Here is a 27,336-nt window from a genome sequence, read left to right as displayed (position 1 = left end):
GCAGGCCACGGCCCTCTGCACGTCCAAACTCTGCGCTTAGCTCACCTATACCTCCCCAACTCCAACACCCTCCAGCCATTCAGCTCCTGGCCTCCAAGGGTTAAGCCACCGCCTCTCCCTGCCTTGCCAAAAAAGACCCTCCCTCACTCAGGTCAGTGAGGCGTGGTGGGACCACCACACATCTCCCCTCAGGGCACACACCCTGGAACCCATTTCTACAAGCACCTGCAGTAAGAGGAGCTGAGGCCCCTAAGTGTGGACCCAGGAGTTCAGAGATGAGCTGGACTGGCCCTACCTAGAAGGCCCCACAGGCTGACTGACAGAGGCCACCCTCTAGCCCCAACACTCTGCATCTCCCCTGGCAACGGTCCTCTCGTATGCGTGGCATGGGAGTCAGAGCTAGAAATGGGATCTCAGCTCTTGTGGACCCCACAGCCCCACCAAGAGAACCAGTCAGACTCCCCCTAAGTGTTCCCCCATGCCCAGCAGAAAGCAGGCATAGGGCAGGGCTCCGGTTGGTCGCTGGAGCAGAGCCAATGCCCTCAGGCAGGACTTGTGAAGGCTCCCAGATGAATGGACCAGAGGGAAGCTGTGAGACAGTCTTAAAGCCGACTGGAACCCACCCAAACCTCCCCAGGACCCACTCAAGAACTAAGGCCAATGGCACACACAGCTGTGGTGCCCCTGCACCTCCAGTGCCCTCTCTGGGAGGCAGCACTGCGTACACGCAGACACACACACACACAAACACACACACACACTGCCACGCCACGCCACAGGCGGCGCCGACAGCCTTCTTACCGTGACGAGCCCCCCAGGTCCTGCTCGAGTGGCCCAACCTCCTTTCCCCTCCCAGAGCTGACCAGTGCCGTGGGTGGAGCTGCCGTCCACTGAGCTGAGATTCCACCCTGGGCCTCCCTCATGGAATGTGGCTCCATACCTCAGTGCAAGAGACGCCCTGCCTCAGACACCAAGGAAATCACCCAGCCTCCGACGGGCCGGGACTCAGGCCCCTAGACTAGCTGGGGCTGAAGATCCAGCCCATCGACCAAGATCCGGCTGCTTTCTGGCCCAGCCTGGAAACCCCTGCCAGGTCCAGGTAAGATGCTGGGAGCGGAGCGGGTGGAGCACAGACCCAGGAAGTACGGGGAGGAGCTGGCAGGCTGGGGCCGCCTCCTGCCTGGGGCACCTGAACCAGCCAGCTGGGGAAAGGCAACGGAGACCTATTCTATGGACTGGGCCTGCCCACAGAGACCCCGGTGGTGGTGGTGGTGGGGGAGTGTCCTGGTTCTACAGCCCCAGGAGGCCTGGCACGCCCAGGGCAGACCTCAAAGCAGCCACAGCCTCCTGGAGGCTGTGGCTGCAGACCCCCCTCCTCCTTCCCCACCATCCTACTCCACAAACATGCCCTGGCTGGCCCGGGCCTCACCTGGAAGGTTCCTGATGGCACAGAGTCGCTGTGGGAAGCTCGCGGCTGAGGCATCCTGGGCTAGCCCTGATCCTCCCCACCTCCCAGGGAGCCTCTCGGTGGCAGGACCTGGAGCAGGGGCCCCACCCCACCCCTGCAGCCCAAGCTGACCAGCAGGAGGAGGGGTGGGGCAGGGCCCCGGGAGGCTCAGTGGCCACTCCTAGATCTCCCAGGTGCTTCTGGGACAGAAGTCAAGGGCTGGGCTCTGACCACTGCCCCATAATGGGGAGGCCCAGTGGGCCTGTGCTCTCTGACTCACATGCAGACGCTTAGTCTTCCCTCTTACCTGCAGCTTACCTGCCCCCGAGCTCCCCACAAGGCTCGTGGGGGAAAGGGGCACCTATCCATCAGGCCCTGGCATGCAGCTCTGGGCCCAGAGGGGAGCCGGTCTGTTGTGCCCCTGAAGGGTGGGACTTCCTGGCAGAAGGAGTCTGTCCATGGAAGTGACTGATAAGATGACTGACTGGGACTCAGGGAGGGGAAAAGGTCACGTGGATGCTTCCTGGACCCAGGAGGCCCACCTCAGAGCCTAAGAACCACCTCTTCCAGGAAGCTGGCCAGCTCTGTTCCAGGCCCACAGCACAGCACCTAACACTCCACTCAAGGACTCCAGCCCCATCCATCACCAGGGCAGGCTTCGACCCAGCCCGCCTCTGCTCTGGCCAGCATTGTTGAGCACTTCCTTTCTCACCTCCAGCCCCTGCCTTGTCCGAGGCTGGGCCCGAAGCCCATTCCGGGACGGAGGGAGGGCACAGGCCATCACAGGCTCCCAGACTCCACGGGGGCAGTGAGTGGGCACCATGTTCCTTCCCAGGAAGCTTGGTAAGGTGATGAGACAGTGCCCCGCTCCTTCCCTGTTCGTGGGCGCCCACCTCCTCTAGGTCAGGGCACTCTGCTGATCACATTCCACGGCACACAACTGTGCCAGGAACACTCATCTGCCCATTTCACAGAAGGTAAGATGGGCTCGGGGAGCGGCAGTCCCTGCATCTGCCCAAGGCTCCTGCGGGCAGGGGGGCCAGTTGGTCTGGGAGCCCTGCCCACGGCTGTCCTGTGTGGTCTGGGGGCCTGGGCTCGGAGGCTATCATATGCTAGGCCCCCACCCAGGTCAGGCCCTTCCCTGCTGCGCTGAGGCAGGGGTGGGAGAGAAGGTGGCCCAGCACGCCCACGCATGGCTGCCCCCAGGGACCCCCCGTGGGCTCTGGGGACCAGAGTCTTGTCCTTGGTGACATGGCACCGAAGAGGGCAAAGGCCTTCGCAGGGGGCTCTGGCCGTGCAAATTACCCCCACAGCCCAGGTTTGGGCTACTTCTCACCCACCCCTGCCAGGGACGCTGCATGACCACAGTGTGTCAGAGAGGCTACAGAACCGGGTCTCATCGCCAGGCTGTGGGCTCCGCTTGCCTGGCCCTCCTCCCCGGGCCTGGCCTGCCCTGGGCCGTGCCCACAGGCGACACCACACAGTGCTTGGCTGAATCCTCACAGACTGAGGGGTGGACACCGACCTGACCCTGGAGCGGCCTCCTCCGAGAAAGCAGGTGACCTGCCCAGGGTCTCAGCTCCCTCCTGGTGTCACTTAGCACCCCAGCAACCCCCACCCCCAGGGACCCTTTTCCTTATCTGAAACAGAAAGGACTCCTCTGTCTCAAATGGAAATAAATGGTAACAAGCACAGAGGATGGTCTGCAGGGAGAGGCACTCCCCAAGCGTTGGAGTCATGAAGAGAGGGTTTCTCATCAAGGCCATATAAGCTCAGCTGCAGCCCTGCTGGCCAGGGTCCACCTCACCCTGGGCTCCTCTCCCCCAGGAGTCATGGTTTCCTCAGGCAGGCCTCCTTGGCACCCAGCAAAACCTTCAACACCCAGCAAAAAGCATCTCTTCTTCCAGGCAGCCTTCCCAGACTCCCTGGGCAGAGATGGACCCTGAACCCTGACATTTATCAGGCTGTGCTGGAAGACCCCTGGCAGAGCAGTCTCCTTGCCAGGCAGGAGGCTCCTTGTTGGGAGGGCAGCATCTGGAACAGGGCTAAGATTCAGGGCCCCGGAGTTCCAGGACCAAGGCCTCGAGGTCAGGTGAGTTGTGGGAAGGGAAGGAGGACGGCTGGGATAGAGGAGAATCCTCCCTCAGCCCTCAGATGCTGGTGAGCAGGAGAAGGGACAAAACGACCCAAGCGTTGGTCTCGGGCAGCCGCACCCCAAGACTGTCCCAGACCCAGCTGATCTCTGGACCCTCAACAGTCCCCAGCCCCTAGAGATCCCCATGTCCCCCTTTCCCCACCTGGGCCAGCTGCTCAGTACATCTTTACCTGTATTCTCCACGCATGGAATCCTCACAATTCCCATAAAGGAAGAATCGAGGGATGCCACGATTCTCAGGCCATAGGCAGGAGAGGCGAGGCCACAAGGGAGGAAGGCTGCCCTGCCCTGCCCTGCCTCTGGGAGGTGTCCGGGTTCAGGCCTGGGGGCAGCTGAGGAGGGGCGGCACCCTCCCACTGGATGGGCCCCTCTGCCCGCCCCTGCAGGCCCGCAGTGCTTCAACCTGGGCTTGGACCCGCCCTGCAACTCTGCCCCCGCAACACCCCCAGCAAGTGACCCAGACTCTCCTCTGCGTCCCACCTTCCCTCCAGTCTCTCTCCCCCAACAACGGCCTTCTTTCTCGGCCTTCAAAGCCCAGTCTGAACGTGGCCATCATCATACCGTCCCCGGTCTCCCTAGACAGATGAGCGCTCACACCCAGGCCAGGTGGCTGAACACCACTCCGTACACTTTCCCACCCGACTCCTTACCCGATTCTCATGAGAACCGTCAGGACCGAGGGACTGCGCCTCAGAAAGGCCAGGCAGCTCGCCCAGGATGGCACAGGTGGCAAGTGGCCGAGGGGGACCCGAGTCCCACCCAGCAGACTCCGAGCCTAACGGCATCCGCCCGAACCTCCATCTCCCCGCTGGCGGCCTTCTGGGGCCACAGTCAGCTGACCTGCTCGCCGTGACCCCTCACTCCAGGTCAGGGAGGAAGAAACCAGGGGGCTGGCCGGGGTCGGACAGCCTGTGCCCAGGGCCCAGGGAAACTTGGGCTCGCCATAGGCGCGGGTGGAGCTGGGGCTGGAGATATGGCCAGGCCCCAACAGCAGTCCATTGTGAGGGCGGGCAGCGGGAACAAGGGGACATTGTCCTGGCTCCAGGGCCTCGGCCTTATCTGATAGCCTTCCAGCCAACCCACGAGCTGTTTTTCAACTCCATCCTTTCTTCTCTGAAAAGGTTAGTGACACAGAAGTTTAGCAAATTCCCTATTATTTCAAGGAGGGAGGAGACTTGAAAATAAAATGTGTGATAATTAAAAAGCCCTATGAGACCACACGGGGAAGACGTTTCCAGCTGTGGGTGGGGTTAGCGGAGCGTGGGACTGGATGGCCTGGAAAGCCAGAGGCTCAGAATCGCCTTCCAAATCTCAAAGGGGCAGAGGGAGCTGCGGTGCATGCCTCCAGCAGGCGGGGCCAAGAACAGGATGGGCCGATTCCAGCTAGACACACTGTCCCTGGGATGGGTGGGCCAGCCCAGTTTGGATTTAGAGGAGAGGGCACGCTGTCTCTGGAGGCATTCGAGGAGCTGGAAGCTTTACATATGCCGAGGAGGGGCTGCCCGCGCTGCTGGGGACTGTTGGCATAACAAACCGGCAGCAGAGTAAGCCCCAGGGGTAAACACACAGCCACACACCTGCAGCTGGGAACAGGCAGGAGAGCCTAGTGTCAAGGGTGCCGGGTACAGGAGCACACATAGTCTCCATTCCCTGTGAAACACACAACCCTGAGGACTTTTAACATGTTGTCCAGGCCTCAGTGTCTCCGACTCTAAGTAGGGAGGGCTGACATACCTTCCTCCCAGGGCTGCTGTGAGGCCAACTGAGGCAAGGCCGGGGAGCCAGGGTCAATGCCAGTGGCCACAGCGGTTACGCAGGCTGGCCCCTGCTCTATTCACTGCCTCATGCCAGGCAGCCCTGTAAGGAGCGAGGGCACAGCTGTGAACAGGCCGATTAAGGGTTACCCGTATTGTATCAAGACTGACATTTCTAGGGTAGCTGACGCTTCTGACATCTGGGGTGGCGAGGTGGGGGCTTTGCGGGCAATTCTCTGTTCCTTTCCCCTGACCACTCAAACCTCCTACCTTCACCAGGCATGCTTCCCCCACCCGCAAACAAACTGCACCTACCCAAATGTTCTGGGATGCTTTCAAAAACAAACAACCCCCCACCAATAAAAACTCTTAACTTCCTAAAGTGAAAGGATGAAAGAGGGTGTCTGGAGGGGGCAGGAGACCCCACGGAGGGGCCAGGTGAGCCCCTCTGCCTGGGACTCTGAGCACAGACTCCCCCAACCTCTCACTTTCCTGCCTGTGTGGTCTTGGATCACGGCCCACAGCCAGGCCTGGAAAGGGCAGACACCCTGGACAAGGTTGGTCTCCACGGAGGAGGCGCCCACTGCAGGGCTGGCAGGACCTGTGGACTCAAGTCAGGTCAGAACATGCCAACCGTGCTCTCGCCTGTCACGGGCAGGCAGGTCCAGGGAGCTGTATCCACAGGGGAAACAGCGGGTCCTGGGCACAGTCAGGGTGAGGGCGCTGACCTCCTGGGAATCAAGCAGCAGGACACAAACAGGGCAGCACCCCCCCTCTCCCCCTACACACACACCCAGGATATCCAGCAGAGTCATATCTTCCCCAGGCCCGGCCTGCCCTGTTGGCCTGGGAACCGCTGGGGTCCCAGGGCGGGGAGAAGAATGCAGCTGTCTGGTGGTCCCCAGGGCCCTGGGGAGACAGAGCCTGTCCTTAAAAGGCAGGGAGGTTGGCTGCCTGGCCTGGGAAGGTTTCCTGGGATGACAGTGCCTGGAGGCATGGCCCCTCTCAGCCAGGGTTCTCGCCATCCAAAGCCAAGGAGCAGATGCCAGCTGTCACTGGAGCTGGTGTGACCCTATCCCCGTGCGCACACTGAGCTGGGAGCTCCCTGGGCTGGGAGGTGCCCGGTCTTTGGCCTCGCCCCACCCTGGAAGCCTGCACCTCCCTGACACCGCAGGGCTGAGCTGGAGGAGGAGGGTGCGTGCCCGTGACCGAGACAGTAGGACAGGATGGCTCATCACAGGCCCACGGCTCCATGCAGCCCAAAGCCTCGCTCCCATGGTGCCCCGTGTACACTGAATGAGTGATGCCACGGCAGCCTGCACTCAACAGACACAAAGCGCCTACCACATGCCCGGCTCTGCCACAGGTATTCTTTCCAAGGTACACACACCATCAGATGGTCTTCTCCCAACTGCCCTGCATGAAAGGAGGGATCACCCAAGCAGGAAGGGGGTAAAGAACTCAACTAGACCTGATGAACCCTGGCTCATGGAGCGGCCCTCCCGGGACACAGCCTGTCAATCCACAGGACTGGACGCAGCAGGCTTCAGGACACCAGAGGAAACTGAGGCTGGGAGAGGAGGGGCTTGGCTGGGGGCGCAGCGTCAGGAAGTGAAAGACAGGAGCCCAATGGCCCGATCGGCCTCTGCTGGGACAGTATGGTACCCACCCCACACCAGGCCAGGACAGGCCTGGAGGTCGGGGATCCAGTCAACCTTGCACCCTGGCAGGGGCCCGGCCCTCTCACTGGGAGGGGAGGGGAACCTGGCCGGCGGGTCCTGGGCTCCTTCCTCTTCCTCTCCACCTTTGATCTGCTTGGATCAGCAGGGCCCTGAACAAGTTCTGAACTCTCTCCAGGCTGCTGCTTCTTCACTTCAGAGACTATAACCAAATCCCCAACATGTCAACTCCCCATTAACGTAGGGACCACATGCTAACCACATCCATTCCTCCTCTGTCACCTGCAAGGCAGTCAGCGATACCTCCTTCCCTGTTGGTGACCTGACCCATGACAGCTTGGGGTGAGGCCACCACTGTGAGTGGTGTTGATGGCAGCCCCCCGAGCAGGAGGGGCGCCCCTCAGCATCTTGACCATCCCCCACACCCCCTTTCTAATTCTGCAGCCTAATGGACTTTTCAGAGAACGTTCAGGAACACATTTACCTCCCCACATCCCCATGTCATTTTGCGGGGGGAGGGTGGGTTGGGCAGGAAGGGCAAGGGGCACACAGAGAGAGAAGAAACAAAACACTTTCCATCTATTCCCCCAAGTTATCCTGCAGCCTGAATAATTTTGGGTTTTTAATCAATAGCTGTCAGACTTGTCAAATTACTTTGGGGACCGCAAAGCAGTTTTTAAACATTCATAAACCTCAGAAGAACAGCGAAGTGCCCTGAATTTTAAGAGAAGAGCATCTGAGGAACACTCATTGAACAGGATGCGATTTGGGCAAATGGAAAGTGAGGTGAGGGCTGGGTGCTCCTTCTGCTTCTGAGTAGGGATAGCTCCCTACCTCACCCCACCCCCGGTCCCCAGGAGAAACTGTCCAGCCTCTCAGCAAAACTAAGCAGAGTGACCCCCCAAGCCCCAAGGTCCCTGTGGAAAGCACCCCAATGTAGGAGCACGGCACCAGCCCCATCTGGCGCACCCCACCCTCGCCAGGCCCAGAGTACCAGGCTGCTGCCCGTCCGGGGCTGGACTGTGAGCCCCTCCACTTGGAGGACCCTGATGAAGGGACAGTGCTGTCCCTCCCTGTGAGCCCAGGCTGCACCCCGCTCCTCCTTGCACGCGTGAACACGCCCCTGAATCCCCTTGGCCCCAAGGATCGCACCGCGGATCATGTAGGGTGCAAGTAGCTTACGACTGGCTCCCCCACCCCCACCGGGACCATAAATACCTCCAACAGCTGCCTCGGGCCCTGGGGACTCATGACCCAAGTGGGAAAGGATGACGAAATGAAAAAGAAGCGTGAACTGAAGAACCAAGGACTTCCACTCCCCAAGGAAACAACTTCCTCTCTGGCTCATCTAATTCCTCCCAGCTGCCCACTTTCAGGAAGCCCTCCTAGGCTCAGTGGACCCCTCTGAAGAACGTCATCATCTCCCCTCTCCCCTCCACCACCCGAGACACAACTGTCATGCCAGGTGGCCTTCTGGTGCATTCACATTACGGTGACAAGGTGACCTGGGGACTGTCCTTCCCCCATGCCTGGGCACTAAACTTCCTGCCTCAACCAAAGACGGATCAATCGTCAACACAGCCCAGCTCCTGGCATCGTGTGGCTGTGACTGGTCTAATGTGGTAACCTTCCTTAAGAACACACACACGTACACTCCTCTGCCTTCAGTCAAATTCATTAACCCGCATGCCTCAGTTTTCTCATCTGTAAAGTGGGGGCAACACTGCCTTTGGGGTTACGGGTGTAACCTGACATGCAGGAGCCCTGCTTTCCTGGGGCTTTCAGCCCCTTCCTGCCCTGCAGCACTTCAGCTTTAAGTAGGTACCTCCCAGTATCTATTTAAGGAGTGACGGGCATTGTAGGTTCTGGCTGCTGCTGCTGCTAAGTTGCTTCAGTTGTGTCGGACTCTGTGCGACCCCAGAGACAGCAGCCCACCAGGCTCCGCCATCCCTGGGATTCTCCAGGCAAGAACACGAGTGGGTTGCCATTTCCTTCTCCAATGCATGAAAGTGAAAAGTGAAAGTGAAGTCGCTCAGTCATGTCCGACTCTTCGAGACCCCATGGACTGCAGCCTACCAGGCTCCTCTGCCCACGGGATTTTCCAGGCAAGAGTACTGGAGTGGGGTGCCATTGCCTTCTCTGTAGGTTCTGGCAGCAGTGTCCATTTCCTGTCCTGCCACCGCTTAGGACAGGGGGCTCTGTGGCTTCAGGGAGACAAGGGGCAAAGACACGAAGGAGAAGGGGCACCAGGCCGAGGGAGCGTAGCCCTCAGGTGGGCCTCTCAGCTTTCTCACCTGACAAGTGGGCTGCCCTCACCTCCAAGAGCCTGCTGCAGGTTGTTACGCTAACAACCCCACCCTGGTTTGAGCTAACCCGGCACCCCAGTATACAGTCACTGGGAGCCTCTCCAGTATGCCAGCGCTGAGCCCGGGGGGCCTAGGGAGCCCGGTTCCCCATCCTCCCAAAGCCTGGCATCTGGGAGTCCCAGCGGGGCCTCAGAGCTCCGATTCCCAGGCTGAAACTCGCATGAGACAGCTGGGTGGGTGGCTGCCAACAAGCCACCAGCTCCCAGGTCGCAGGCAAAGGCACAGACTCATGTCAAGCCCAGGGCGAGGCTGCCAAGTTCCTCCTGCTCCTTGTGACCTCAGCGATTCTAAGCCGTCCGTGGCTCTCCAGCACCCCACCTCACCCATGACACCCTGCACACCTCGAAGGGCCCTGGCGCCTTGTTTAAAGGACTCCATATCACTGCCACTTAGGGGGTCCAGCGACCCAACCTCAGTTAAGAAAACACACCGTGAAGCCTTGAGGGGCTTCCCAAGGCCAGAGAGGGTGCCAGGCTCCAAGAGCCCACCCTCTTCTCCCACCCCACACTGCTGACTCTAGGATAAGCTAGCCCTGCCTGTCATTTGCCACTGGCCCACGGGATTCCGACTAGTAAGGCCGTACACTGTATATACAGCCTCCGAGGCACGTCCCAACTCAGGCATCCTGGGTTTTGCACCTCCACCTAGAACACACGCAGGAGGCTGGTGAGCCTTACCCGTCGATGCCTGGCTCAAAGACCACCACCTCCGTGCTGCCCGCCCATCCCAGCTGAACTGACTCCTCCCCCCAGGGCTTCCCCTCTACACTCCGCTCCCCCGGAAGCAGAGGCTCAGTGAAGTCCAGGAGCTTGCCCAAGGTCACAGTTCACAGGCACTGGGGCAAGGGCTGGAGGCCTGGCATCCGGGCTCCAACTCCAAACTCTTTCCACTGCCTGTCAATGCCTTTGAGACTTTGACCAAACTTACAGAAACTGTGCGATCAAACACACCAACTTTCAGGTAACTTAGAAAAGTTGTGAGTCACCAGAGAGAGCTGGTATGTCACCTCCTGCGTCACCTGTCTGGAAAACAGTGAGAAGGCCACCTAGCTGGTAGGGGTCGGCAGCCCCCCAGCCATGGCAGTGAAGGTGGGCAGGGTTTAGGACCACAGATACCTGCAAGAAGCCAGGCATAGGGCTGGCTTCACCTTCAGAGTGCTGGCTCACTCTCCTCCACAGGGCAGTACGAGACAAGCCAAAACCCCTATTTCCCCCGAGAGGAGGTAACTTCCTGGGCACACACTTCTGCATCACAGGCTCCTGACAACTGTTGGAAGCATTTAAGTTGGAGCAAAACACACCCCAAGCTCAACCCACGGCCGGCCTCCGGATCAGGGACCAGACAGAGGCAGGGAGACGGAGAGAGAGAGAGAAAGACTCCAGCTGGGGGCCGGGGCTGGGGGAGAGCTGACACGGCCCCTGAACCCCAGCACAGCCCCACCCAGCGCAGCCCTGGACTCGGCAATTCTGAGCAAAGGCCGGGCTCCTCATTTCCCGGTTCTCGGAGCAGCCACAGCAGCCCCTGGGCCTGCTCACGGAAAAGGGCCACTGACACTGGATTTCCTCTCTTTTAAAAACTAAAAACAGCAACAACACTCCTCCGTTTCTCGCTTTTTTGGCGGGCCATCCTAATTGCTTCCACATTCTGGGCCGGCGGGAGATGCCTGCAGCGGGGCAGAGACACCATTGCTGGGGAACAGCCGAAGCCCTCCCAAGGCCAGACACCCTCTCTGATGGGCCGCTCCCACAGGCCTCAGTTAGCTGCTCCCTGGGCCCGAGAGGCTGCTCAGGGGCCAAGGCTGGCGGCTACCCCCCCGCCCTCTTCCTCGGCCTCCCTCATCCCGACCTCCGCTCGGGCCATCAGGTCACTCACCATCCCTCAGTGCGGCCACCGGGCTTGGGAAACCGAGGGGCTGGGCCAGCCACCCCCGCTGCCCGCTGTCCCCCACTGGGCCCAGCCAGTCCAACCCCACTCTGGTCCTAGACATACCGCTCCAGCCCTGTCCGCTGGGACTGAACATGGCTAGTTAAACAAAGGCTAAGTTCCAACTCTCTGTAATGTGCTTTTAAAGGGCCAGTGTCCCACTTGGGGTTGCTGAGGACTTAAAGGCACAGCTCCCTTTTTCTGTACAGGACACAACACGGCAAAAATCCCCAAATCCCTCAAAAGTCAGGATCAGATTAGAAGTCTCGGGAAGATTTTAGACAAAATGCCCAATAGTAAAAATCTAAATTCACCTGTTGTTGTTCACTTGCTAGGTTGTATCCAACTCTTTGTGACCCCATGGAATGCAGCAGGCCAGGCTTTCCTGTCTTTCACTATCTGCCAGAGTTTGCTTAAATGCACGTTCATTGAGCCAGTGATGCTATCTATCCACCTCATCCTTTGCCGCCCTCTTCTTTTGCCTTCAACCTTTCCCAGCATCAGAGTCTTTTCCAGTGAGCCGGCTCTTTGCATCAGGTGGCCGAAGTATTGGAGCTTCGGCATCAGTCCTTCCAATGAATATTGAGGGTTGATTTCCTTTAGGATTGACTGGTTTGAGCTCCCTGCTGTCCAAGGGACTCTCAAGAATCTTCTCCACCACGACAGTTCAAAAGCATCGATTCTTTGGTGTTCAGCCTTCTTTATGGTCCTATTTTCACATTTGTACACAATTACTGGAAAAACCATAGCTTTGACTAGATGGCCCTTTGTCAGCAAAGTGACATCTCTGCTTTTTAATATGCTGTCTAGGTTTGTCATAGCTTTCCTTCCAAGGAGCAAGCATCTTTTAACCTCATGGCTGCAATCACCATCCACACTGATTTTTGGAGGCCGAGAAAATAAAACCTGTCAGTGCTTCTACTTTTCCCCTTCTATTTGCCATGAAGTGATGAAACCACATGCCATGATCTTAGTTTTTTAAATGTTGAGTTTTAAACAAGCTGTTTCACCCTTCTCTTTCACCCTTGTCAAGAGGCTCTTTAGTGCCCCTTCATTAATCCTGCCATTAGGGTGGTATCTACCATCTGCACATCTAAGGTTGTTGATATTTCTCCCGGCAATCTTGATTCCAGCTTGTGACTCATCCAGTCCAGCGTTCTGCATGATGTACTCTTCATGTAAGTTAAATAAACAAGATGACAATATACAGCCTTGACATACTCCTTTCCCAATTTGGAACCAGTCTGTTGTTCCATGTCCAGTTCTAACTGTTGCTTCTTGACCCACAGACAGGCTTCTCAGGAGACAGATGAGGTGGTCTGGTATTCCCTTCTCTTTAAGAATTTTCCAGTTTGTTGTGATCCACACATTCAAAGGCTTTAGCATAGTCAATGAAGCAGAAGTAGATGTTTTTCTAGAACTCCCTCACATTCTCTATGATCCAATTAATGTTGGCAATTTGATCTCTGATTCTTCTGCCTTTTCTGAACCCATTTTGTACATCTAAGAGTTCGCTGTTCATGTATTGCTGAAGACTAGCTTGAAGGATTTTGAGTATAGCCTTACTAGCACACAAAATGAGCACAGCTGTCCAATAGTTTGAACATTCTTTTGCACTGCTCCTTCTTTGGGACTGGAATGAAAAGTGACCTTTTCCAGTCCTGTGGTCACTGCTGAGTCTTCCAAATTTGCTGACATATTGAGTACACCACTTTAGCAGCAGCATCTTTAAGGATCTGAAATATTTCAGCTGGCATTCCATCACCTTCTCTAGCTTTGTTTGTAGTGATGCTTCCGAAGGACCACTTGAGGCTCTAGGTGAGAAGACACCATCATGGTTTTCCGGGTCAACTTTTTTATATAGTTCTTCTGTGTATTCTTGCCACATCCTCTTAATCTCTTCTGCCTCTGTTAGGTCCTTACCATGTCTGTCCTTTAGTGCACCTATCCTTATGTGAAGTGTTTCTTTGATATCTCCAATTTTCTTGATGAGATCTCTAGTCTTTCCCGTTCTATTGTTTTCCTCTACTTTTCTGCACTGTTCATTGAAGAAGGCTTTCTTATCTCTCCTTGCTATTCTCTAGAACTCTGCATTCAGTTGGGTGTATCTTTCCCTTTCTCTCTTGTTTCTTCTCTTCCTTCTGCAGCTACTTGTAAAGCCTCCTCAGACAACCACCTTGCCTTCTTGCCCTTCTTTTTCTGTGGGATGGCGAAATCTCAAGAATAAGAGTGGGAAAGACAAATTTTTCAACCCTCACAACAGGCCAGCACAACACTCCTTCACGGCAGCATCTCATAACTCCTCACAACTATGCCAGGCAGGTAGCACCTGGACACATCTTTCAGAGGAGGAAGTCATGGTGCGCGAGGGTTCCCGACTCACTTGGGATGGCACAGTCCGCGGCCAGGGCCCAGCCACATGAGGTCAGCCAGGGCCAGGCGTCTTCTCCCACCTGCCCTCTGGAGGCCCCATCTGTTCCGCCTCCACTAGCATCTTTCATCACAGGTGCCCCAACACTGGGCTTCCAGTCTAAGCCTCAAAACCCTATGAGCTCGGTTGTGTTCTTTCCCCCTTCTCACAGATGAAAAGACTAGAGACCATGAGCACGGGAACGGCAGGGAGAGGGAGGAAGAGAAGAGGGAGGTCTGGAGCCCTGCACACAGGCCCTGACAGCCAGGCTCTCCCTCCTTCCCAAACTGGCTCCAAAGTCAGAGGAGGGGTACCCCATCCTTCCAGGCTCAGGGCTCAGGCAAGCTGACCATGGTCCACAGGAAGAGAAGAGGTGGGACTGCAAGGGTGGGGGCCCTCTGGGGCCCCCTAGGCTCCAAGAGTGGGCATAGCCTGTGAGCTGCTAAAATAGGAGCGGGCAGAGGAGAAGAATGGAGAAGAAAAATGGCAACCCACTCCCAGATTCTTGCCTGGGAAATCCCATGGACAGAGGAGCCTGCTGGGCTATACAGCCCATGGGGATGCAAGGAGTCGGACATGACTGAGCACGCACACACACACACAGAGCAGAGGACAGGAGAGACTTGACTGCCTGGGCCTCTGTACCTGGTCTAGCAAGCCCTCCAAGAAGAGTGGGCCACTTCTGAACACCAGGAGTGGGTGGGCAGCCCAGAGGTGCTGTATGGCCATCCTATCACAAAGGCTAAGGCCAGGCACAGTCCTCAGGCCTAACTCTGCAGGGGCCAGGTCATTCAAGGATGTACCACCCTTGGTCTGTTTCTATGGAGCCTGGCAGTCAAGTAAGTCTGAAGCTGTGTACCCTAGTGGTTAGGAACATGGGCTCTGAAGTCAGACTGTTCAAATCTGGACTGTGCCACTTCCAATCTTGTGTTCTTGGACAAGTCAGGTCACCTCTCTGGGCCTGCTTCCCCCTCTGCAATAACATCAACAGTGCTCAGCCCCCAGGGCTTGCTGTGAGGACTCAATAAGCTACAGAACAAAGCTGACTTTCAGGGAGCACTTGATAAAGGCCAGCCTGTTTAGCTAGGCTGAAGGACACTGCCCCAGGATATGCTGGGAGACACAAAGTGGTCACTTTCTGAGTAGTGACTCTGGGCAAGAGTCACATCTTTCTCTGGGCCTCAGTTGATTTCTGTAAAGACGGGGTCCACCCAGGATCCTCAGTGACTCCCAGGCAAGACCACCCTTTAACACGTTCCAGCTGCCCACCCTCCTCTAGAAGCACCCAGGTCACGAAAGGCTGGGCTGTAGTTGGAATTCTTTGCGACCTGAAAACAGGCCCTGCCTCTGCCCCGCCCCACCCCACCCCACCCCCAGGCTAACTGGGATCTGTTGGGAGTGAGAGGGTGCAAAGGCTCCAGGCCACAGGACATGTCAGGAGGCAGCAAAAGGCATCACCTCTCCAGGCAGAGCCCACCTGGCCAGCTCTGGACCTCAGTCTCCCCACTATGAGGAGTGAACCCTCGCCTCCTTAAGAGTCTCCCAGGGGATATGCTGCCGCTAAGCTGCCTTTCTATGGAGGAGTTCAGCAGCCATCATCGGCAGGCAGATTCTCTACCAATGAGCTACCTGGGAAGCCTCTTCTATCTTCCTAGAACCTAAAGCAACTGGTGTGTGTGCTTCTTGGTGAGCAGGGGAAGGAGAAGCGGGGGTGGGGACCAGAAGAATCAGGGATCAGGAGGCAGGAGGCATGCCCGACAGCCCCGGCAGAGCATACGACCGCTTCTGAGGGGGCAGGGAGGGACCTGGGTGCCTTAAACTCACACCATCATCTCCTTGTCCATAGGGTTCATCTGTCAGTAGGAGGTGGAGTGATTTGGAAGTCTGCAGGGCTGAGTAGTGATTCTGATTGTGTTACTCAGCAACTGTGGGACTTTGCGAAAATCCTTTATTTTCCTGTGCCTCAGTTTCTTCATGTATAAAATGAGGAAACAAGCTATCCTTGGAAGAGAAAAGATGTAAAAACAGTGGCTAGCCAAATGCAGAGAAAGCATTTATCAAAACAACTTGGGAGCCCAAAGACTCAAATATCTGAGTGCCATTCATTCAACAGACACTCAGAATCCATCTGGAGACTGTTAGCTCTTGGGCTGTCCCCAGCTCTACACTGTCCCCTCAATGAGCCGAACACATTCTAACTGCCCCCCACCCCACCGTTCCTGCCTCACGGCTAAGTGTTGCAGAGAGATCAAGATCTGGGTCACCAAAATATTTTGAAATAGACCTCAAACTTCTCTGGAGGCCAAACCCACAAAAGCAGCATCCAGAGCGAAGCCATCAGTGCAGCCCAAGTCCAGCTCAGCTCTGGGAAAGGTAGAGGGCCTTGCAAGGAGAGCCAGGCTCACGGTGCTCTCCCTTAGGCGCCTGGACTCAAAGAGCGATCATGTGGGAAGAGGGGAAGAAGGGCAGGTGACACTACAGGGTGGGACTCGAGCCCTCCAAGGAGAGAGCGAGAGAGAGCTCAAAGAGCCACTGGACGTCACTTAGGGGGGCCCAGTCCAGCCCTCCCCAATCTGAACTCTAGGGATCCCGCTCAGAGGATCCTGGGGGAGGCCCACGGCCGGGAGAGCAAGGTGCAGACGGAGGGCATGGGAGCCCCTCACTCGCCCTCCCTGGCTCCCTGGACTGGCCCACTTGCCTCACCCTCCCCGGCTGCCTGGGCTGGCCCACTTGCCTCGCCCTCCTCAGGCCCTGCTGCCTCCTCTTCAACTCACTTCCTTTCTATTCAGCACACACATGGCCCGACCCCCTTCTCCCGATGGCCCCACAGGCGACCAGAGCCAACCACAGTTCCAGTCCCCTCCTTCCTCCACAGGGTAGCTAGCTCCCTCCCTGAGACCCAGGCCGCCACCCTCCCCTCTCCGCACACCTTTCCTCCTGGTCTTGGAGTTTGTCAGACGCTGATGTGGGGGCACTCTTCCCTTGGTGAAACCCTCTCCTTTGTGGAGCTCATCCACTCCTCAGCTTTAGACACCTCCAGTGCTCAAGACTCCAAAGCTTCTCTCCCAGCCTTCCCCTTCCCTGCGCTCCAGACGTATATATCTAAATGCTGGCCTGACAGCCCTTGGACACCTCACAGAACTTCAAATCTGAAATATCTGAAGTGGAGCTTTGTCTCAGGGCTTAATCCAGGAGTCTCAGAGGCCAGCCACCCTCCCTCTCCCTGGCCTTCAGAGCCTAATCCATCAACACACCCCACCACTGCCATTCTCTGCTGTTTAGCTGCTCAGTCGTGTCCGACTCTTTGAGACCCCAGGACTGTATAGCCCACCAGGCTTCTCTATCTGTGGAATTCTCCAGGCAAGAATACTGGAGTGGGTTGCCATTTCCCTCTCCAGGGGATCTTCCCGATTTGCGGATTGAACCCGAGTTTCCTGCGATTTCTTTACCACTGAGCCACTCAGTTCAGTTCAGTCGCTCAGTTGTGTCCAACTCTTTGCGATCCCACGGACTGCAGCACGCCTGGTGTCCCTGCCCGTTACCATCTCCCGGAGCTTACTCAAACTTATGTCCATTGAGTTGGTGATGCCACCCAACCATCTCGTCCTCTGTTGCTGCCTTTTCCTCCTGCCTTCAATCTTTCCCAGCATCAGGGTCTTTTCTAAAGAGTCAGTTCTTCACATCAGATGGCCAAAGTATTGGAGTTCCATCATGTATCATGGAGTTTCTAAGTATTTCAGTTTCATCATGAGTCCTTCCAATGAATATTCAGGACTGATTTCCTTTAGGAGTGACTAGTTGGATCTCCTTGCAGTCCAAGGGACTCTCAAGAGTCTTCTCCAATACCATGGTTCGAAAGCATCAACTCTTTGGCGCTCAGCTTTCTTTACAGTCCAACTCTCAGGTCCATACATGACGACTGGAAAAACCATAGCTTTGACTAGACAGATCTTTGTTGGCAAAGTAATATCTCTGCTTTTTAATATGCTGTCTAGGTTGGTCATAGCTTTTCTTTCAAGGAGCAAGTGTCTTTTAATTTCATGGCTGAAGTCACCATCTGCAGTGATTTTGGAGCCCAAGAAGCCACTAAGGAAGCCAAAATCCTGTCACTACCACCTCTAAAGTCTCTCACACCTGTCCAAGCCTCTTTATCAGTCTGACCCTAACCCCCTACCTGGGAGTCAGGGGGAACCCTTCAGAAACGCAAATCCTATTATTTAACTTTTGGGCTAAAAACCCTCCAATTACTCCAGACAGCAATTTGACTCCAAACGACTCAATGGACATGAGTTTGAGTCAACTCTGGGAGTTGGCGACGGACAGGGAGGCCTGGCGTGCTGCAGTCCACGGGGTCTCAGAGTCGGACATGACTGAGCAACTGAACTGACTAAACTCCTCCCCAGGACCAGAAGTTGGCCGAGTGTGACCTGCCTTTCCTCTGACCTCATCTGGCAACCCCCATCTGCCTCTAGAAGCAGAGGCTTTCCCGCCTCAGGGACTTTGTCCTCTCTAACGCCTAGGCAGGAGCTCCAGTTCCACCCCCTTCTGCTAAATCGGCTGGATCGGCTACAACAGGCCCTGGCCCCCTCCCCACGCCCTGCCCCCCTCACCCCAGCTCCTCCCCACAGAAACACTTGGCTGTTTCCTTCATTATCATCTTGCTCGTTCAGCCAGCAAATATTTATTAAGTGCAAACCAACAACAACAACGTGCAGGCACTATTTTAGGTGCTGAACAAAGCAGACAAAAACCCTGACTCACATCCCCCAGTCTGGAATTACTTATTTGTTTCTCCACTCATTTATGATGCTCTGTCTCTCCTGACAGAAGGGAAGCTCTGCTGTATTTCTAAATCCTATGGAAGGGTCCGGCAAGGTGTAAAAACTCAGTAAGTACGTATGAAACGAACTTGTAAAAACAAAGAAACAAAGAACACCAACCCAGAAAAACACAAGAAGTCAAGAGCCACGCCTCTGCCACCTTGAAGCAAGTGCTGCTCACAGCCCGGGGGTCTCAGGCGCACAGGAAAGCTTTCGGTAACGCTCCAGCCCTCCTGGGGGACAGGACAGACTAGAGGCACAGTGGTAGCCTGTTAACTGCTTGAGAAAACATATGACTGTGGGCTTTCCCAGTGGCTCAGCCGTAAAGAATCTGCCTGCAAGGGTTCAATCCCTGGGTGGGGAAGATCCCCTGGAGAAGGAAATGGCAACCCACTCCAGTATTCTCGCCTGGGAAAATCCCATGGACAGAGGAGCCCAGCGGGCTACAGGCCATGGGATCGAAAAGAGTGGAACACGACGGAGCGACTAAACATCAAAGCAGACCTGCAGGATCAGGGAAGCCTCCTGGAGAGGTGACATCTGAAAGAGGCCAACCCTACCCACCACCAAATCTACGAGGAGGAGGAAAACACTCCCATGTTTTAGGGCCCTGATGTTCTTTGCGCTAGTAGAAAAAAGGGAAAAAAACCTTGCTCCAAAAAATTCTTTACTTTTTATTAGTGTCTGGATCAATAAAAGTTTTAGGAGTAAAGCTTCTCTCCTGCAATACTAACCGCCACAGAGACAGCCTAGGATTATTAAATCTGTCTCCAAGAGGCAGTGGCTGGGAGCCCCAGGCTAGGTAAAGAGAAGCCCGAGGGTTGTCGCTGGCTCTGAAACTTGGGGTTTCAGAAACCCCCCTCTTCACAGCCCACCTTCCAACCCCACAGATTCCCTGCGCCTAGATTTCCTTCCCCACAGCTTTGCCTGTCTGCTTCCACCTCCTTGGTCAGTGGGTGTCTCACCATCCTCTCCCCCTGCGCTTAAAGCTCCCAGGAGGACACGGCCTGGCTCCCAGGAGGCAGGAGCCGGTCCCCACCTTCGCTCTTCCTTCCAAGCCCAAGGGAGTCTCCCATTCATTCTACCCGGGTCAGTGTGGAAACCAGGCTGCACAGGAATGACTGTGGGGGATCAACCAGGCCCTGGTCGGAGGGTGGGTGAGGTCCCAGGGCTGGGCCTCCTTGGAGAAACAGCCCTCACACCCTCCAGCCCCCACCCACAGCTATCCAGCCAGCCCACCCACAGGACAGGAAGTTTCCTGCACCCGCTTCCCAGGGCAGAGCCATCCACAGACCTTGGCAGTGGGATAGGCCTCTGGGCTGAACAGGGTCTTGGTACCAGGAGCCCGGGAGCCACATCTGGCTTTCGAGGATGGTGGGATCTCCATAGAGAAGCCCGGCCCATGATCTTGCCGAGGCTGTCACAGAGGAGTCCGAAGCCACAGAGGCTCATTCTTGCGGCCGGCATGCACCGAGGTGCCTCTCCTGGCCAGACCTGGGGACCTCTCAGCCAAAGCCAGCAACTAACAGGAGTTGACCAGGTGGGCTTTCCCTTCCCGCAAAGCACACGCTGACTTGTCTTCCAAGCTGAAACTTCAAAAATGACTTAAAAAAAACCACAGCGGTGACATCTAGAGATTTCCGGGTCCTCCAGGGAACAAGTGGAAAATTACAGCCTTCCATACAGGTAACCACATGGCACAACCTCCAGGTGCAAGAAGTCCGGAAAGATACGCACTTCCAGCCAGGAGCACGTCGCCCTCCCAAGGAACACGGGCAGGGTGTAGATCCCGGGACCTAGCCCTGGGTCCTCTGGGAGCCGCTCCGCCCCCAAGGTGCCACACCCTGCCCCAGTCCCGCCTCCGGGCCTTTGCACTTGCCGTTCCCTCCGCGTGGCCCTGGCTCTAGGCCAGGCTCACAGATCAAACGTTGCGCGCCTTACCAGAGGCTGTTCTAACCAAAGGAGTAACTTCCACCCCCCACCCCCAGGTTATCACTCAGCTTCCGGATGACACGGATCTGAAACGCTCTTGCTTGGGCCCCCTCCTCCTCCCCCTGGGAGAATGTCCAGACCTGTTCACCGGTAGGTCCGACACACCTCCGGCCATGCCTTGCACAAAGCAGGCACTAACAGGTGTCCTGAACGAATACTAGCTTTCCTTCTGGCTGGTATGATACAGGCCGGCCAAAGCTGTCTAAGTGAGAGCGGCCGTGGAGGGGGTGTTGACCAAAAGACGGGGGTGCACCCAAACCACCTCCCCCCAACCCAAGCTCCCGGAGGGTCCAGGGTGCGACCCCTGCCCGCCCGGCACCACACCCCTCGCGCTCCAGGCCGGAAGCGGCCAGCCCCGCCCCCAGCCCGCCCACCCCGAGCCTCCGGCCCTGCCCTCCCAGGCCGGCCGCAGGGGACATTCCGCGGCCAGCTGCCGCCAACTGCCCCAGCTGCAACCGCTTTCCATCCCAACCCGCCGCTACGCTCCGGACTCGGGCAGGGACGATGCCCGGCCGGAATTCGTCGGGCTCAGAGCAGCAGCAGCCAGGAGGCTCTCCACCCTCTCTCTCTCTCTCCAGGGACGTTTAAAAAATGCGAACAAAGACGGAGGTGCAAACCCACAGGGGTTGTCTACCACGGTCACCCAGTAAAACCGGACACCCGACTCCGTGCCCCAGCTTGGAACTAGATAGCTAGACAGGTCCCCTCGCTGGGAAGAACTGGGTTCAAGCTCCAAGGGCGGTTATTCTCCTCTGTCCTGGGCTGGGCCAGCAGGAGGTTTAGTGCCTGGTAGAAGGGAGAGGCGGAGAAGGCAATGGCACCCCACTCCAGTACTCTTGCCTGGAAAATCCCATGGGTGGAGGAGCCTGGTAGGCTGCAGTCCATGGAGTCGCTAAGAGTCGGACATGACTGAGTGACTTCACTTTCACTTTTCACGCATTGGAAAAGGAAATGGCAACCCACTCCAGTGTTCTTGCCTGGAGAATCCCAGGGACGGGGGAGCCTGGTGGGCTGCCGTCTATGGGGTCGCAGAGAGTCGGACACGACTACAGCGACTTAGCAGCAGCAGAAGGGAGAGGGAGTGAGCTGCCCAGGTCTCTGAGTGCCACAAGACGGACCCAGGAGCCCAAATGGTGCCCGACCCACTGGCCTAGGATTCACCCTTGAGTCACACTGATACCACCCTCACTGAACTGAAAATCCCTCTGGGAAAGGCACAGCCAACCAGCCCGACCTTTTTGCCTGGGGTCACCCCCTTTTCCATCCTACTGGAAAGCCACAGCAATGTTTTCCAGGTATTGAGCCTCCACCACACACACAGAATCACTCCTACTTCCCTTATAGCCACCATCTGGAGGGGCTAATCAAACTAGAGTGGCTGCTGTATACTCTCTGGTGCAATGGGATCATGTAATCCACCCCTTCCAGGTAAATACGGATGAACGGGTGGGTGGGAGAACATCTGAGGCCGCTCCTGCCTACTCCACAGCCTCGACTCCAGAGGCTTACAAGCTCCAGTCCAGTCCATGTGGTTTCAGCCTGCTCCAGACCCTTGGCAACAACTGAGCTCCTACTAAGTGCCAGACTGTAAGGCACCTATTGTGTGCAGGTAGGACACCTGTAGGACTCATCAAGAGGTCTGTCTACCTGTAGCCCCAAAGCAATACCCATCATGGGAAGTAACTCCCTCCATCCCCTGGGGTGTCCTTGCTTGGGCTCAGCTCTGTTCTGAGCACAGGTAATCCAAAAAGACCCGCCCGCTCCATCTGCTCACACCCCCAAACCCCAGAGAACTCCTAGCCAGTGTCCTTATTGGTGGGTCCCTTCCTTCTGAGGTGAGGCTTCCCCTTCCAGCTTCATCTGGGTCTATGGACAGCAAAGAGATTAAACCAGTCAATCCTAAAGGAAATCAACCCTGCATATTCATCTGAAGGACTGATGCTGAAGCTCCAATACTCTGACCACCTGAGGCGAAGAGCCGACTTACTGGAAAGACCCTGATGCTGGGGAAGACTGAGGCAGGAGGAGAAGATAGCGACAGAATAAGATGGTTGGATGGCATCACTGACTCAATGGACTTGAGTTTGAGCAAACTCTGGGAGATAGTGAAGGGCAGGGAAGCCTGGTGTGCTGCGGTCCACGAGGTCGCAAAGAGTTGGACACAACTGAGCAACTGAACTGAATAAAATTTCAAAACAAGGGAGAGGTGAGGCTATAGTCACCAAGGGAGGCCCTAGGGCAGAAGAAGCCCTTGCCCTCCTAGAGAATGCAAGGCACCAGAGATGGAGGGGGTGGAGCCTATCTCTGAGCTCTCTTTCAGGGTGCAGGCCCCAAGCAGGCCTCTCACTGGAGATCAATAATAGCATTAATCAGGTAAGGACACTATAACCACTTTACAAATGAAGAAATCAAGTCCAGAGAAGCTCAATCACTTGCGTAAGTTGGGTGAGCCACAATCTGAAAGTAGATCTGCCTCAGCCCAGACACTCATTTGCACCTATTTAAATGCTGGTCCCCTCTTAACTCCCTCTCTAATTCTAATACCCTCCTCTTCCTGGAAGCCTTCCCAGATTTTCCCCAGGCAGGAAGCCATCCCCATTGGTGGATCCACACAGTTCTAATGTCTTTTTATAATAAAACAGGCCCCTGTGACAGGGCTTTCCCTCTGCATGATAGCTGTCACAGGAGAAGGTCACAAGTTAAAGAGAAATAAGCTTCTCTCTGGGGGTGAGAAGATGTACTTGCCAGTTATTTGACCTTGAATAAGGTGCTTCCTCCAAATCCTTCGAGCCTCAGCTCAGGGGACTGCATAACCTCTTGCAAGATCCCTTCAGAGCCATCTTGAATAATATGTAAAATGGAGTGAGAACACGGGGAACATCCTTGGAATTTCAGAGACTGCCCCGATCCAGTTACTCCTGGTTTCAGTACCCCCAGTGGCCAGACCTCCTGAATTATTAGGCCTCACTGTACACTCCTCCCCCCAACACCCACCCGCTCCAGCCACGGATCTTCCTCTTCTTCTCTCTCCGTGCATCCTGCACCCCTCCCCTTTCTCTCTTTCAGGGGGAGCCACACCTCCGCTCCCCCTGATCTCCCCTCCCGCCCCAATTTCCAATTCTCATGCGCCTTTCAAGACCCAGCTTCACTGCCCCACCGCCTTCCCAGTGTGCCCAGGCCCAGGAACTGTTCTCTCTCTTCCCGAATCTCCAGTCCTCCTCCCTTTCTCCTGGGTCCTGCTGTCTGTCCCAACAGACCCTCTCTGGGGTCTTTTCATCTCTGGTTCTTCAAGTCCTGCTACTGCTGCTAAGTCGCTTCAGTCGTGTCCGACTGTGTGACCCCATAGACGGCAGCCCACCAGGCTCCCCTGTCCCTGGGATTCTCCAGGCAAGAACACTGGAGTGGGTTGCCATTTCCTTCTCCAATGCATGAAAGTGAAAAGTGAAAGTGAAAAGTGAAAGTGAAGTCGCTCAGTCGTGTCCGACTCTTAGCAACCCCATGGACTGCAGCCTACCAGGCTCCTCCACCCATGGGATTTTCCAGGCAAGAGTACTGGAATGGGTTGCCATTGCCTTCTCTGTCTTCAAGTCCTAGGACTCCATAAATGTGTGATGGGCGTCTTCTTCCAAAAGCTCAGAGCCCAGATGTTGCCTTATCTTCCAGACCTGAAGGTGTCTCACCAGCTGGGCCAGGCTCTCTGGGGGACTCTGGAACCCACCTTCCTCAAGGAGGTTCCCATTTTCTGGGGTGCGAAGGAGCTGGCCCCAAGGCTGTCAAGGAACACTTCCAGGCACTGCTTGTACATCCCCTTGGGGACAGTGATGCTCAGACCCTGGGAGGGAGGACCTCTCTTGTGACTATGGAGCCTCTCCTTTCTAAAGCCCGTGTAGAGGACAGAAGCCCTCTGTGGCCTGCCCAGAACTGCCCCCTCCAGAGAAGGGCACTGCTGTAACCCACTGCCTCCCCCACCCCCTACCGAGTCTGCAGGGCAAAAGCAGACCGGACCAGAGAGGGATGCCCCGCAGAGAAGAGTCAGCCCCGGGCCCTGGCTCTTCACGGACAAGGGCTTCTGAAGAGACCACTGCTGCACTGAGTGGACGGTGAGAAAACAAACTTGGTATCAGACTCTGGGCCACTTCTGAGTAGCAGTTTCAGTGTGTCCCAGCTGTTAATTTATGTGAGCACATCTATACTTGTGAGGTTTTATCATCACCAACAAACAGTAAATGTGTCCTGGCACCTGCTCTGTGCCAGGCCCAGCACTGGGTATTTTACATACATTATCTTCTTGCACTTCCAAAGAGCCCTAAGCTGTGGGTAGCCACAGAAATGTTTTACTAAGATGAAGCTGAAACACAGAGAGGGTGGAAAAGCTGCTCAAGGTCACACAGCTAGTTACTGGTCGCAGCTACGATTACAGGCCCCTCAACAGCCTGACCCCAGACTGTCTTCCTGGCCTGAGCTGCCAGCGCTTACCCTTCCAGAGCCTTTGTACTCCGTCCCCAGCCCTCAAGTTCCCCAAGCCCACTGTTTCGTGACCTGGGAGAGAGAGGTTAATGTATATTGTCAGCCTGCAGCCAACCAGCTCCCTCCCCCGCTCCACCTGCTCAGACCCCCTGCCCCGCTCCCATGAGGACTCCTACCCTCTGGCTACCCCCTCCCCCCAACCAGCCTGGCTGCCTCCACCCCATCTGCCAGGCCCCCAACCAGTGTCTGGTGGTAATGACTTCAGCTGGCAGAGAATCCTGGAACCTTCCCCCCCACAGTGATGTTGACACATGTTCACTCAAAACACGGTAATGTTTCCATCTAAGCATTTAGGGGGAGTAAATTCCTACCCCTGTGATGCCTTCGTGCAAAAACACAGGAGTAAACTGACTCGAACCAGCGGTGAGACATGGTCAGCACTTCTCTTCCTCGGTTGTCACGGTGCCAAGTCCTGGGCTACGCCCGCACGGTGTTCCAGGGCCTGAGTGCTGTCAGCAAGCCAGGGAGAGGGGTTGGGTCCAGTTTCTGAGGTTGTGACTGCCTCCCCGGCTACAGGATCAGTTTGTGGTCAATTCCCCCTCACTCCTAAGCTCCTGGTCCCAGTGAGATGCCAGTGCTGCTCACTGCACTCCCATCGAGAGCCCAGCTTCTGGGTCTCTGATGGGGTCACCTACTGCCCAGGCCCCACCACATCGGAGTGGGGCCCTTCCTTCACAGCCACCACCACACCACGTCTCCATCAGGCCAAGGTCACACATGTCCCCTCATTTCACCACCACCCCGAGAGGTTAGGGAATTCAAACCCCCTTGAACTGTCCCCTTTACCCCTCCCCGACCCCTGGAACTGGCGATGAGGATGTAGGGAGGAGGCCCCACTCCACCTCCAGGCCCTAATGCTGCCAGAAGGAGACGTACGCTGCCAGGCCCTGTGACCTGGGGAGAACCGCGAGGCTGGCGCGGCCAGGCCCCTGCGAAAGTCCAGCCCTCTGTCCGCAGCAAGACATGATGGAGGCAGGCAGGGGAGGCCCACAGGCCACGGCCCTGTCCTCACTTCTCCACGTGAGCAGACAGCAGTTGTGCAGCCAGACGGCACTGACAGCCCCTCCCGGGATCGCTCAGAGCCCCGCTCTCGGCGATTCCTGGGTCTAGGGGTGGAGAGCAAGTGTCTGATTTGATTTCTTCCACATGTTTTCTGAGAAGCTGCTGCAGCACTGCTGTGTCTGAACGCTACTGGCCTCCTCTGTGACGTGCATCAGAGGGAGGCACCGCTGTTCCCATTTTACAGACAGGCCCGCTGAGGTTAAACATCCAGTCCGAGGCCACACAGCTAGAAAAGGAGGGGCCCCAGGATACAGGCAGGTCAACGAGACACACGGTCTGCCCTTGAGAAGCTGGCAGTCCAGTGGGGGAGGGCTGCACACAGATGCTGGTGCCAAGCAAAAACACACTTAACAGGCCATGGGCCCAGGGGAACCCGTGAAAGTATCCAGGGCAGGGTGTGGCCCAACGGAGGACCTGTGACGACGGCAAGAAGAGCCCCAGTCTGGGTGTGAGCAACTGGGGAAGGCTGCACAGAGAGGAGGCATATCCCAGTGCAACCTCCTCCTAAGATCGGGGTCCCCCGCCACACTCTACGCCTGGCGCCCCGTGCGAGGACACGAGTGTGGACAGATGGGCTGACTGGGGGAAGGCCCCAGGCACACTGTGCCACGTGGACATCGTGATTGCCTAGCCCCGGGAGGTGTGTCGAGGTCTTATGCCTCATTTACAAGACGAGGAGACAGAAGTGCAGAGCAGTCAAGTACCACGGCTAGGAAAGGTCCCTGTAGTGTCTGGCTCCGGGCCCACCTTTCCAGCAAGCGCTTAATTTCTCTGGGTCTTTGTTTGCTCATCTGTAAGATGCTCCATGGTCAGAGACACCTCCCCCTGCAGACTGGAGCTAGCCAGCCGGGGACTGGAAGGTGGCGGCCACCAGACCCCGCTCCTACCGCCTGCTGGGTGAACGACCTCCTTCAGGGTCAAGTCTGCCAAGGAATGGCCACCAGTAGGGAGTTCTAATTGGTGAGGCTGGCGGCACAGAGCCCAGCAACGCAGCCGGTGGCTGATGCTGTTGCACAGGAAAGCGCTGAGCACAGCAAATATAGCCGTTGACCCAATTCAGTTCTGTTCTGTCTTCGAGAAAATAATTGAGTTTAAATGAATAGGTTTCCCATGTCCCCTCCGGCCTCGGGAAGGGTGGAAAAGGAGATGGCGGGGGTGGGGGGCAGACGGGAACGGTTCCCTGGGCTCACTGCTGGTTATT

General features: G+C 56.5%; 1 protein-coding gene across 15 annotated transcripts in view; it reads right to left on the bottom strand.

Annotated features, from left to right (window-relative positions):
* DAB2IP (DAB2 interacting protein) overlaps positions 1–27,336 on the bottom strand; it is a 213,626-nt gene that overhangs the window by 30,477 nt on the left and 155,813 nt on the right. The window contains exon 1 of one of the 15 annotated variants that reach the window (XM_024999095.2): positions 11,274–11,415. The exons of 13 other annotated variants lie outside the window; for them this stretch is intronic. Coding sequence is in view for 1 of the 2 variants with exons in the window: in XM_024999094.2 (XP_024854862.1) it covers positions 4,253–4,263 (11 nt within the window). In the remaining variant the exon portion in view is untranslated. Of the gene's footprint in view, positions 1–4,252; positions 7,519–11,273; positions 11,416–27,336 lie in introns of those variants that run through there. One more of the 15 variants, XM_024999094.2, reaches the window with a different exon arrangement.

The sequence above is a fragment of the Bos taurus genome, chromosome 11 (genome assembly GCF_002263795.3).
Source record: "Bos taurus isolate L1 Dominette 01449 registration number 42190680 breed Hereford chromosome 11, ARS-UCD2.0, whole genome shotgun sequence".
In the NCBI taxonomy this organism is placed as follows: Eukaryota; Metazoa; Chordata; class Mammalia; order Artiodactyla; family Bovidae; genus Bos; species Bos taurus.
This window is presented reverse-complemented; position numbering and strand designations above follow the sequence as displayed.